The following is a 13419-nucleotide window of genomic DNA, read 5'->3' on the forward strand; positions in this document are numbered from 1 at the left end:
AATCCCGGCCCAAGGCATAAGCCCAGGGGGTTCTGACCACCCCCAAACAGGGAGTCGGGATCACAGGTCAGTCTCACCTGCCCCTGCATTCTGGGCTGCCATTTTATCCCGTGAAAAATCCCTTCCCATAGTATACAGTAGTTTCACAAAACACTGTGACTGCTTGGAGGTGCTCCTGCTGATGCAGCGCTAGCTAACCTTCCTCCTTGCCAGCCTGAGGAGTCTGAGTAGTCTTGAGCCCAGGTCTTTTGCCTTGTTGCATGTTGCGCTACAAGCCAGATGGAGCCGTTGGTCTAGCGATAGGCTTGCGTGTAAGGACACCTGAGTTTTAAACTGCAATTTCTCACTCAAAGAAAATGTGGATTCTGGCCTTTGCTAATGAACGTGTGGCCAGGAATATCAACCTGAGAGCTTTCTAATGGTAGCACGTAGTGGTCTGCAGTGACTTGAGTTTAACCTTTCTGTAACAGATGAATTGAGGTGGTGAACCATTGTTCATACTACATACTACAGCCAGACCCAGGAAACCCCGCAACACGGTTGTGCAACAACTGCATGCTTTGATACCATGTTATCCTTTTTTACCTAATACAGGAAGCCAGGTTGGGAGTGTTTCATGGTTACCAAAAGACTCTTTCAAATGAACGAAAAGCAAGTTCTAAGTATTGCAGCAAGTACAAGAAAATATGTAATTGCACCTACAATTAAAGCTAAAGCAGAAGTTTATTAGTTTCTGGTGATGTTGGCGTCAGCCTGTTGCTTCACTTGCGGTTCATCTGTTGCTGCACTACCACTTTTGATGTTTTCTTTCTCTAAGACCCCAAGCTGGAAAGCATAAAGCACTCCTGATTCCTGATAAGCGAGCTGAGGAAGCTACTTAGAAGCACTTGTGGCTGAGGGCGAGTACTTTCTGAGAGCTGTGGCTGTGCTTGCACGGGGTGGGGAGGAGAAGTTCCAGAGCAAAAAAGGAGCAAAAGAAGTTGAAAAAGTGTAGCTGCTTTTGTCGTCAACATGGTTTGAAATATGGTGGGGGTTTAATGACATAATCTGGCCCAACCTTTAGTCATCTGCGCAATCCCTTGCAAGGCCTGTTCCCAAGTGTGAGGTCACTGGAGTAACTCTCATAAACAAGGGTGGTAAGAACTGGCCCAGAAATACAAAAAAAAAATTAAAGAGAAATTTTATTTCCCTTTTTCTTTGATTGCAACTGGTTTTCTATTTCAGAGTGTGCTAGTCTCTGTTCCAGAAAAGTGGTGATCGCAAATCATTAAACTGTTGCTATTCTTATGCATCAAGAACAGATTTTAAATTGGACCAAGCAAGCACGCTTTACTCTGTTGCTATTTTCTTAACATGGCAGGGGGAGAGGAATTTGTTAATCTTGTTATTGGGGGCTAAGAGAAACCACTTACCAAAAAAAATTTCTTCTTCCCTGGTAATATGACTATCAGATAATGAAACACCATCTTTATTTCATAGGTTTCATGTAATTAATATGAGTATTCAGCTCAGACTTACTTTCCTAAAAAGTGTGGTTTGATATCAAGATTGCTTCCGTAAAATGTGAGATAAGTGTGCAACCCACCTCCATTAAAGCTTCTTGTGGTCTATCAAGTTAAAAAATAATTGAAAAATCAGAGGGTTACTGGCACATCAATGTAAAAGTAGCCATTGTAGTGCCAACGTGTTCAAGCCTTTTAACACACTGAGGCTGAAATTCATTCCTGTAGAAAGGGCCAAGCTCAAGTTCCTGTGCTTATTAAGCTGTTGTCTTGCATTTTATTCTAGATGGGTGCAAATGTGTGCCTTCCACAAGCAAACTGCAGGATTGGAGCCAAAATACCCCTCCATTCTTAGTCTCAGATCTTGAGAGTAGTTCAGACCATGAGTTTACTGCTGGCCCTCTGCATAGGAGTGAATTTTGCCCTTAAGACATTAAATGAAAGATGTATCCCAAAGAGTTTCTATATTAATCAAACATATGAGTCTTGTTGTAGGTCAGATTTTCTCATGCAGTTGTACACGTTGCCTAGTCCTCACCCAACATTCATACTGATTTATTTGCCATATTCACTTGCATTTTGGGGATGAAGACATCCTTGCTAAGCTTGTGCTGTGTGTTCTCAGATTTTCTATTCTTGTTCTTCTGCTTTCTCTGTTCCTTCCATTGCTTTCTGCAGGTATTTAAACCCATGGTTCAAAAGAGAATATAATGTAGCTAAGTGGGTAGAAGATGTGAATAAAAACACTGAAGGACCATACTTTAGGTATTTTGTAAATTAATTCTATATAATTTTTAAGAGCTGTTCCAGCATATACAAATATCTTGGGACTCCTACCTTGTATAAATCAATACAAGTCACTGTAGGTGCAAAGGGCCCCTCTTCTTTTGCTGCATTTTGATGTCTGGTTTTGGCTTCATGTGCAATTATGATTATTTTTCTGAATGTTTTTATGAAGCCATTGAAAAGGGTGTGTGTAGTGCATGCGTTCCCACCATCATCTACAGCTTGTAGTAGCTTTCTCATCATTTTATGCCAAGTAGTGTTTATGGGCATGAGACACATTTATCACTAATAAAGTAGTATTAACTTAAATAGAATGTAATTTACTGAAGCAAGTGGTTTCGTAACACATTAACTCTACCCATGGTCTTATAGTGCATACGAAATTTTAAATGAAAGAAGAATAAAAAGTAGTAGTATTTTACCATCAGCATACAATGAAATAATTAATATATTTTAATTGGAAAATTAAATGTATGAGAATATACTATGTGCTCTATTTATCAAACCACTAATGAATCTGTTACAAGTGAGTGTAGGGCTCAACCAAAGGTATAATTTCTTTTTAAAAGGGGAAGGTGTGTATTCAGAGAAGAAGCATGCATGAGGCTGGCCTCTCTGCTGGACATGAATCAGGAAACTGAGAACATTTTAGTAGATTCACAAAAGACACAATTCCACAGCTGAGACAGAAGGTTGCAATCAGCTCAAAAAGTCAGTTAGTATAGGAGAAAATGGAAGACATTTTATGACAAATAATATAAGAAGCTGATGAAGCTGTAAGCTGACATATCAGAAATGAAGCTGAAAGAAGAATTATAGAAATGCAAAGAAAAAGAATACAAAGCAAAATCTTTAACCAAAACAGTGAGGGATGGTAAGATGAGTAAACAGAGTCCTAACAATAATTTGGTACATTAGTAGACCTCATAATAGTTGAAAAGGGCAGAGACATTCACTACATATGTGTCCAAGTGTATATTTGGGGAAGAAAAACTTGATGGAGTTGTATTAAAAGATTCTAATGAAGCACCTCTATTCCAGTACTAGCACTGGCGGATATTAAATAGCAGAGTTAGAATTTAGTAATTTTTAGACCTAAAAACATGTCAAAGTCTTAAAAAAGCTTAAAATTGCCACTTTTAAAAAACATTTGTGTTTGTTTTCAAGAACCTTTTTAAATCACAGAGTAAGCTGCAGAAAGGCTTTTCAATGAACAAAGAGGGCAAATGAGGTAAATTTAACAACTGTCTGTCTGAGCTTGGTCCTGAACAAGGAGTAAAAATCCCTGACACTAGACTCTAAGGCTTACGGGAGGTTGCTGTGATTGTGCCAGCTGTATCAGCCTGGTCTCTGTGTTGGTGCTTGGACATTCAGGCAGGGTATGTTGTGAGTCTGGTAGTTTTACCATTGCTGGTTTTAGCATTGGGATAGAGGGTCCTGTTCCAGTGTCTGCAATTCAACAAGCATGTTCAAGAACAGAGGAGGTAAAAGCACAGAGAAACCTTAGGTGGGACTGTAGGGCCCCAGGGTGTTCAGTTTAATGGAGCAGCTCAACGCTTACTTGATCATAAATTCTGCATATCTGCCTATGGAGCAAAACCTTTGTGGGAAGTCCTTTAGACTAGCAGACCACGACTGCTAACAACCAAAAGTCACTGGAAGGTGAAATTAGCTAGACTCACACTAGAAATAAGGTGTGTTTTTATTAACAAACCTTTTTCCTAAAAACACCCTCTCAAGCTTTGTTGTTCAAGGCAAGGCCATCAGTTGCCCACCATAACATAACCTCCTAACTGCCTTTCAGCGTATTTGGATCACAAGTGCTGTGGTTGCAATGAACAAAGACATTGATGGAATGGGAAGATAGCACTAGTTTAAAATATGTAACTTGAAATGGTTTAGTTAAACAGGTTTAAGTTCCTGTGTGGATACTCCTAATTTTGTTTTCATCTCTTAGTAGCAGTTTATCTTGATTTAATAGCTAGATTAAATCGATTGGAGCATACCCCACCCCTAAGGGTTTTCAGCTGTTGCACTGAGTGAGTCTTATTTCTAATTGTGTTTTTTTGTATGTAGATGAGGATTAAGCTGACCTATGTGAGTTTTAAGGGACATATATCAGCAGATTTGAAACATAAATTAAAACATTTATACCATGGAAGCTTAACAATCATCACCTGCAGTAGTAGCTTTAGAAATGAGAGAGAAACAAATATAAATGTAGAAACTTGTATATTCTGATTAATTGAGGTAACCATGGGGAAGTACTCTGCAGGCACATTATGGAAGGCAATGAGTCAAATCCTCTCCTGGGATTAGTTACCATGAGCTTGTGAGAGGTTGAAGCGAACAGTTTTTTCCCAAAATTCAGGTGCAATTTTGGTTAATGTGTCACAAGCAGGAAAACATTGCTCCTAAGAATGGTGTGTCAGAACATAATATGGCTGCGGTTTGAGCCTGTAAAGTAATTCAGGAAGAAAAAACAAATCTTTTTTGATAAACCAGAAAGTCAGGCTGAAGTCAGACTGTCCAGCTGATACTACATTTTAGGAATCATAGCTCAGTGTGTCATCACAAAGATTTTCTCCATCAGCTTAAAAATCCCCCAGTATAAATAAAAAATTGTCTTTCTGACACTTGGAGTCCTAGTCTAATGGGTATTTCTAGATAATTACTTTTTATTAATGTTAATAGTAATAGTAGCTTGTGTCACTGGTGCCAGAAAGCTCCAGCTGTGGGATTTCCTTCTGTAAGAAAATAAGATCTGTAAAGAAAAATTTCATTTTCCTGCTCAAAATGTAGGTTAGATTTTTATTTTACATTCCAAGCCATATTTGCATAACCCCAGCAATAAACCCAGGCAGGAAACTTTTTCTTGATTTTGTCTTTGCTGCAAGGAACACTGTTTTACCAGTGTGATACTACTGCTTATTTTTCTTACTGCCAATTACAGAGGCTACTGCACAGACTGACCGTATGAAAAATGGTTACAGATTACTCAAAATTCTCACTGAATCTTGAAAGACTCAGTAAACATGATGGTATTAGAAAATAAACTGTCAGAATCCCCGAAGGTGGCATTTCTGTAGATAATGACAGACAAAAAAAGACTAGAAGGCACATTCTGAAGTGCTGAGCTTTCTACATTTGATTTAATGCAAATATTTATAGTAACTTAGGTTCTATGGGAGTTGCTTAAGTATAAAAATAGTTTACAAAGAAAACAGTTTTATTAGATGGAGGCTCAGGACTCATACCCAGAAAGAAAATGCCCATCCCATGTCAGAAGGGCACTGGCAAGGGGCATGGAATGCAGGAGACAACAGGCTATCATTTCTCTCCTATTTTTAGTGTGCTTTGGTGTTTTTGTGGTCTTTGTCCTGGATTTCTTCTCAGCTTCTCCTCAGCTGAGCATAGTCAGCTCTGCTAGGTCCATTGCTTTCCCCTGTGAATATCCAGCTGAGGCCAGAGCCATACCAGCCTTTAGCTCCCTGCTCTCATTGAGGCAGCTTTAGACCATGCTTAAAGAAAAAAAAAAAAAAAAGAGTTTTCCCCATTACAACCAAAATGAAATTTTGGCCATGTTGGCAGATGAGGAAAAAAATGCCTATGATGTCAATAGGATCAGGATTTCATATCAGGAGTGGAGAAGAGGTTGTTGCAGTGTGTGAATGCCTGCTTCTGGGGCATTGCTGTACAGTTCTTGAAGTGGATGGCTCAAGTATCAGCCTTTGCCTCTTCTGCAGCCCCCCATGAGCTAAGCCTCCTCTCTGCTGCTGCAATCTCTGAGGAACCTTACATCTGTGGTTTTAAAAAGAACTGCATTTAAAATGTTAAAAACTTTAGTCACAGATGTGTTTTTAGAACATGCCAACTTCCTAATGTAGGATACTTTAGGCTGATGATGTTCTATAAAGAATTGAACCCATGTCAGCAGAGGTCAGGTTAGGCTGACAGTTGCTACTTTTGGAAATGCTTTCACCAGATTTAATTTTAATTGAATTTCATTAAATAATTTCAGTCTGTGAAACAGAATCAGGCACAGCTTATGAACAGTTCAGATCTGTCAGGGCCACCTGCCCTGAGTTCAGCTTAAATGACACCGGGAAGTCACAAGATGTTTAGTTGTGTGATGAGGTGACACCTGTCACACTGGCTCTTGTGGGGCAACACTCCTGGTTCGGGTGACGAGAAGGCAGAGCAGCAGGTGCCTGGCTGCAGGAGAGTGCATGAGATGTCCTCCTGCTGCCACAGTGATTTGTTGTGAATCACAGCATGGTCTCCCCACACTCTTAGTTTCAGCTTCCAGGACAGAAAGATTGATGCCACTACATCTTGCTTTCTGGTCAGAAATAAGAATTTTTGCAGCATGCTGAGGTGCATGGCTTCAGTTGGGGTCAGCAGTAAGACCTCTGAATCTCTGTTGTGGTGTGTACAGGGCAGAATGCAGTCCTAGTTTCTTGTATAAATTTAAGCTGGAAGCAACATTTGGCATGAAAGCTAATGAATTTGATAGCAGGAGAACTAAAACCCAAGTGGAAGATAAATGGACCCCACCCTTGACCAAAACTGCAATGTACTGCCTACCTTTAACCCCAGCATTACCTGCAAGTGTCCCTGAATGCTGTCTTTCTTCCATCCTGTAAATGAGAAAGGCTGCCTGGCTCTTTCTCATTTAAAGTATATGTAAATCTGGGATACACAGCACATACACAATTGCAGGGCATAACCTGAAAGGTGATCGAAACCTCCTCAAACAGCTACGCTTATGACACAAGAGACATCCTAAGCTCTGTAAGCCTAAACTGTGTGGTGATCTGTTTTCACAGTCTCAGTAGATGGGACTAAAAATGGCAAAACCCAGCATGTGACTGTATCAGAAATAAGGGGTGAGGCCCTGTGAGAGGAGGGCAAGGTAATTTCTATAAGTGTGCAACTGCATTCTTGATGTATTTGGCTGTAGCTTTGCACATGCAGGTGAGCAGCAATGTGCACATCAGTTAGGCATGCAAACAAGAGTTGAGCAGGCAACTTAAGGTATGGTTGAGAAGAAGGAATGTGGGTGGCTACACTGGAGTTCTGGGCTTCAAAATCTTTTGAAAAGGCAGCATTGTGTTTGAGCTGATTGAGCAAAGCAGCCTGGCTAAAGGCTCAGTTAGGGATCCTGGTCAGAGGACCTGCTGTGCAGGGAAAGTGTTCAAGATGCCCCATGCTTTGGGGGGTTATTTCCAGGCTTGACTGCTCAGGCTGATAGACTGGTGGATAGGCCATGGCTTTCCCTCTCACCATAGCCTTCTCTTGCAGTGGCCACATCAACCCATGGGAAGAGCCTGTGGTGTGCAGGAGACAATTTTGTGCCTCTTTGTGGTGCAAGGGATAGGAGATACCTTCATATTGCATGCCACCTCCTGGCTGTGATACCTATATAAACAGCTTTCTAATAGGACTTGCCAAGGCAGATCTAACACACTCAGCTCCTTGCTCCACGTGCCTTGTTATACATTAAACCCAAAGATTTGAATTTCAACTGCAGCTGTGGAGCAAAATTAATGAATAATTGGTTTACTAATAATAAGTAAAATCTGCTTTCCTTATCTTTCCCCCTTCCTCCTCTCATTTTTATTTTTTTTTTTCATTCTAGATCCACTAGTAGTTTATTAGTGATCCTTATCAATCCAAGTGTGGGCAGAGATGAGGGGACTTGTATGGATAGTGAAGAGCAGGGCGCTGTTGAGAACCTTTCTCTGGATTATTGTTTTTTTAAATAGCCTTTTTTCTTGCATGTGCAGTTTGATGCCCAAATCTGTGATGCTGGACGTATGAAACCCTTCCTTTATACTGCAGTGGCTGTTTGAAATTTTCTTCCTGAAAACATTAATATATGTCCAGTTCACCTTAATGGGTGATCAAAGTGCATGTGCTGAAGATGCACTCTTCCATGTTTGAGTAATTGTGCCAACCTAAATCTTGTAAGTGCTGTGTGACTTAGAGGGTACCATATGAGCATTGTGAGTCAGACTGGAGAACTCTCACCATATAACTTCCATTGACACCTTGTTGTTTGTGGCTACCATCAATCATTGTTTGGATGGGAGACAAGAGAGTGTGCTGTTATAGGGAGCTACAGACACAACAAATTGGTACACTAGTCCAAAATACAAGAATAATTATTTAAAGGTAGATTAATTTCACTCAGTAATAGACATACAAAACAATTCCAGACACAAAAGAGTCCCTGCCTTGTCTGTAATCCTCTCCAGATGAAAGGACCTGATCCTTTAAATCCCAGAGATGTGGGGCTGTCTGCTAGGAGTGGCTCATGTGGCAGTTCCCTGGGGTCTGCAGCTGCACAACACGCTGCCTCCTGCTGCAATTGAGGGGCTTGGAAGACCCGTATGTAGAAACCAAGGGAAACTTTCCATCTTCAGGGATGTGTTCAATTTAGAAGACAGTAGGTAGCAGTGCTCAGGGAGGGTCTGGGTGATGTGCCTGTAGTAGTGGGAGGCCTCCTTTGAAAAATGCCCTCAGTATGCAGAAGAGAGCAAGAAGGTCAAGGTAGCTCAGTGTTTGTACTTTGAGGCTTTTTTTCCCTTTTATTCTGCCCAGATTTAGAGCCAAATAGGAACCTCTCAAGTGGGAAAAGTGCAGAATCTCAAAACAGACACATAAGAGTTTTTCTTCGGTATAAAATTCAGTCAATAATGTACTGCTGCCTTATTGACATGAAAATAATGCCTTTCATGTGATACAAACATTTACTTGCTCCTGCTTACTCTACTCACCTTGTACAGAAATGCTGATTGCCATTGACTAATCAGTCCATTTTTGTATATTCTCATCAGACTCTTTCTTTGGCTGGAACAATATGCACTGTATGATGCTTGCATGTCTAATAATTTGTTATTAGCACTTTGTATATGCCGTTGTTACTTCACAACTAACAGTTTGGCCTCCAAGTGCATGCTTTTATGCAGATTAACGTGTTATAATGTAATAGATTTATTTCCTATGTTTGTATCCATATAGAAGGTGTGTAAGATATGCATAAAGACACTGATAATTGCCATTTAGTCACTGGCAGAAGACATTGTTCAGCTTGTATTTATACAATCACTGTTTCTATTTATGCTTTGCAGTGCCATGTCTATCTTTTAGTTCCATATTTATTTAATTGCAGATTTGGTTTGTTAATTTTGTAATGATTCATTGCATTACAATATAAAACAGTTTAAGAAATAATTTTTGTTATGCAATACAATTCTAATAAGACATAGGACATTTTATTTTTCTTTCCAGTGTTCCTGAAAGCTTAAAAATACTTTTATTCATATAATGAATTAGAGTACTGATCAAACAACTTTATCCCCCCAATATTGAGCTAATAATAAGCAAAATACTTGGTTCTGAACCAAGCTTCAGAGTAATGGCAGTTGCTGTTGCAATGCTAGGACCCGAAGACATCACATTTATTTTGTGTGTTTCAACATCTCAGGACACTGTCTCCTGCAAAGTCTCCATCTTCATCCACCGGATCTATTGCTTCCAGCAGAAAATACCCTTACCCATTGCCACCGCTTCCTGACGAGGAGAAAAAAGCCAACAGGCAAAGTGCCAGGGTATGTGTCCCTCTTCTCTGTCCAGTTGGTCGGTGACTGGATTTACTGGTGGTTTTTCAAAAGGAGAGGGAGGCAGATCAGCATCTGTGACTTAACAGTGAGAGCAGCAGTGACATCTCCTTCACACAGTGATCAGGGCAGCCTTCATGGCTGTTTACAGATATCCATTCAGGTTGCTCTTAAACCTGCCCTGAAACCCAGATTTCACTGGTTTTCTTATTTCAAGCAGAGAGTTTGCTGGGGGCAGCCTTTGGGCTGGGGAGGACAGGCAGCCTTGGAGCAGGCAGCATGTCTGCTTCTCCTCCCTTACCCCTCCCGGGGCAGCTGATGCTGCTAGCATGGTCTGAACAGACACCAGAGGCTGGGAGAACACCTAAAACGTGGCCTGTGATGTAGTGATGTGATGTAGATGCAGTTCCCCCAGCAAGCTCCTCACGCTGTTTAGGTAACAGCCTGTTTTATCTTGGTGTTCAATGTGCGTTTGTGTTCCTTTTCCCCCTCTCCAGCTATGGGAGACGTCCATTTAGCTGCACAGTTTTCCTGGGGTGGCACCAGAACTGTTCACTTCGGATTTTATAGAAACTCAGTATCACTGAGTCATCGCACATTCATCTGCTCTTCAAACAATTCAAGAGATCAACAGAGGTGCCCGTCATCACAGTGAGAAGCTCCTCTCATCTGGAAGGGAAAAAAAGCAGTCTTTTTTTTTCTTTCTTTTTTGTCCACTAGTATTTTATGGATTTTATGAACAACCAAAATTGTAACAAATGAACAGTGGATAATTAGCCCGGACATGACAAGGCTATTCCGCATGATGACAGATACACTTTCCTAGAGTCCCAGCTGCAGTCCCTTTGCCAGTTCTGTGTAAGAGAGGTTTTTCTCTGCTTTGATTCAGTCCCAAGTCAGACTAGAGTGGAACTGGGAACGCGCCTCCTGGAGAGCCCAGCCGATGTAAACTTGTACACTGTATGCATGAACCTTGTGTTCTTTACTTTTCACATGTAAGGGATAAACAACATACCATAGTAGGAATTAGCATGCAGGAGTAAGAAATACAGGCTTTTTTTGTGACAGGATTTCAATGTTTGGAAGGCAACTATTTGACACAAACGTCAAACAAACAAGAATTATATCTTTTTTTTTAACCTTATGTGTTTATAATCTCAGTATACAGGTTGTATATATGTAAACATTTGATAATGTCAAAAATAGCTGTTATACGTAAGTGTATTTTGCCAAATGCCTAAAAAACAGTCATGACTAACATCATCACAATTCAAATTTTCTAATATTATGAGCAGACATCTTTGGAAATACAGAAAGTACAGTACTTTAAAACCGTGTCTTTCAGAAACTGGTGTTTGAACAAACCTAACCTGACTTTACAGTATCTTAAACACTGTCTTGACAATCTAAGTTGTATGGTAGACTGAAGAAACCAGTACAGCAGCACTTTGTTTTAAGTCATTATAAGAGGAGCCAGCCAAAATCCATTGTTAGGTGAGATGACTAGGGCATCCTCTACAGATCTAATGAAAAATTAGTCAGCAGTTGATGGAGACAGTCTTTAAGTGATGTGCAGTCCAAGCTTACTGGACATTTGGTAATACTTCTATGTAGTCAGTTCAGAATGTGGTGATGTGATATCCTGGTGAGAGTTGCTGTGTATTTTTGATAGAGCATTTCAGACACTGTTTTAGATGGCAAGGTATAGCTTATGAGAACCATAACCATCTCACTAGATAGTAACAGTGCTGGGCAAGTGGCCAGTTCCATTGGTGTCTTTTCATTTTTATTTGTTACTGGGATCGCCTTTACCAGACGCTTGAATACCAGATGCTTGCTGCCCCTGAAGCGCCCTTGACAATTTCTGGGGCCTTACACTGAATACAAGGGAGTTTAGTCTAAAAAAATAAATGGGAAGGGGACACATAAGACAAACAAACCCTTTACCATGGAGATATTAATCTTGTGTATAAGTGGATGGTTAGATTTCTAATGCCTGAGACTTCTAAAGGTTGTTGTAAACCAAATGTCTTTTGATGGGAAATGTTCAATCAGTAAAAAACTGGACCGTGTTAAATCAGTTTATAGTTCTCCACCTTTCCAAAAGTGACTACATCCTAGCACCATTGCAGAACAAAACACCTGATTCAGTGTGGTGCCATTGAATACCTTGCCCAACAGCCATATGGTCGATGAGATGTTATTGTGATGGGAACATCTGCGGTGTTTCTGAATCTTCTACCTCTTTCATGTCTTTCCTTTAATAATGGAACTCATCACTTGCAGCCTTTTAATATATTTTTTTAACTTTTAAGTCTCTTGATAAAGTCAAATATATGTAAGATTAAATTAAGCAATGTTTAAGGATGTCAGCAACTGTAAAGTATGTAAGATTTTTAGAAGCACTATATTTTATGATTAGACTGTGTCTAGGATTATGACAAAATATTGGCCTTGGGAGTTCAAATTATTTTCTGTCACAGTCGACAAGTTCTGGTAAGTATTTTTGAGAAATATAAATATGAGTGCAAGTGGGTGCAGACAGACCATCTGGAAGGACCCAGTCACTTTTAATTGCTTTAGGAAAAGATTCTGCACTTTTGTGAAGATTAAGTATGTCAGCACTGAAGAGTATTTTTTGCAAAGATTTGCTTTGAGTGTAGGTAACTGAATTAAAGAGAGTTGGTAGTGTATAGCTCATGAAATCAGGGCCTGAGCTACAATCACTTGAAATCAATATGTGTTTTATTGATTTCCATGGAATGTGAGTAGGACCCTCAAGGAGTTCACCCACATTAGGACATGATGCTAACCCAGTGGCCGCTGTGTTACTCTGTTGCCTGGAAGCTGTTTTTCCCTCCCATATTAGTATCTTGTCTCTAGTAACTGGACTGTTCATCATGTGCCTTTTTTTCATATTTTGTTTAGATACAAACTAGCATGTAATTTTAAAGAATCTTGTTACGTTTCTATGCGTATTTTATGTTTACCACTGTTTACTCTGCCCTTTCCATTTTGCCTTATCAGGAAGCAGAAAGATTGGCAGACTAAACTGGATGTAACATACTGGCTTTTTGTGTAATGTTCATAGCTTCTTGTTCTGCAAACAAATGGCTCTCCTGACTGTATTTTCAATGTAGTATGTACTTCCAGCTACACTCTTGTTTTGGTATAATTTATTTGTAGCATATGATGGTACAGTTATGTGTGTAGTGTCAGTCACTTTCACATTTGGAGATATGTAGTGACTGGAAGTCTAGTTATGAGCACTAATTTTAAGTTAAATAAATATTGACTTTCACTTTGATGGTCTAGAGTGAGAACATCACAGGACATGGGTTTTTGTCACATTCTTGTGCAGAGAATTTTGCATCTGCTTGGTAACTCTGAGACTTTCTCACTGCAGAAAATCTGAACTGGCAGAGCTGTGTGAGCCTCCAAAGCCAGTGGAGGTCGAAGAGGGAAGCTGTTTGCTTGCATTCTGTGGGTTCCTACTTCTAGAATGT

The 13419-nt window shown here is 40.0% G+C and overlaps 1 protein-coding gene across 1 annotated transcript in view; it reads left to right on the top strand.

Moving 5' to 3' along the window:
* Nucleotides 1–11224, top strand: part of ADAM22 (ADAM metallopeptidase domain 22) — a 128525-nt gene extending 117301 nt beyond the window's left edge. Inside the window, exons 30-31 of the mRNA XM_010001581.1 lie at nucleotides 9781–9904; nucleotides 10411–11224. Coding sequence (XP_009999883.1) covers nucleotides 9781–9904; nucleotides 10411–10431 — 145 coding nt within the window. The 3' untranslated portion in view covers nucleotides 10432–11224. The remainder of the gene's footprint in view (nucleotides 1–9780; nucleotides 9905–10410) is intronic.
* Nucleotides 11225–13419: the final 2195 nt, after the last annotated feature.

This window comes from Chaetura pelagica, unplaced genomic scaffold (assembly GCF_000747805.2).
Source record: "Chaetura pelagica isolate M959 unplaced genomic scaffold, ChaPel_1.0 scaffold127, whole genome shotgun sequence".
NCBI classification, from domain to species: domain Eukaryota; kingdom Metazoa; phylum Chordata; class Aves; order Apodiformes; family Apodidae; genus Chaetura; species Chaetura pelagica.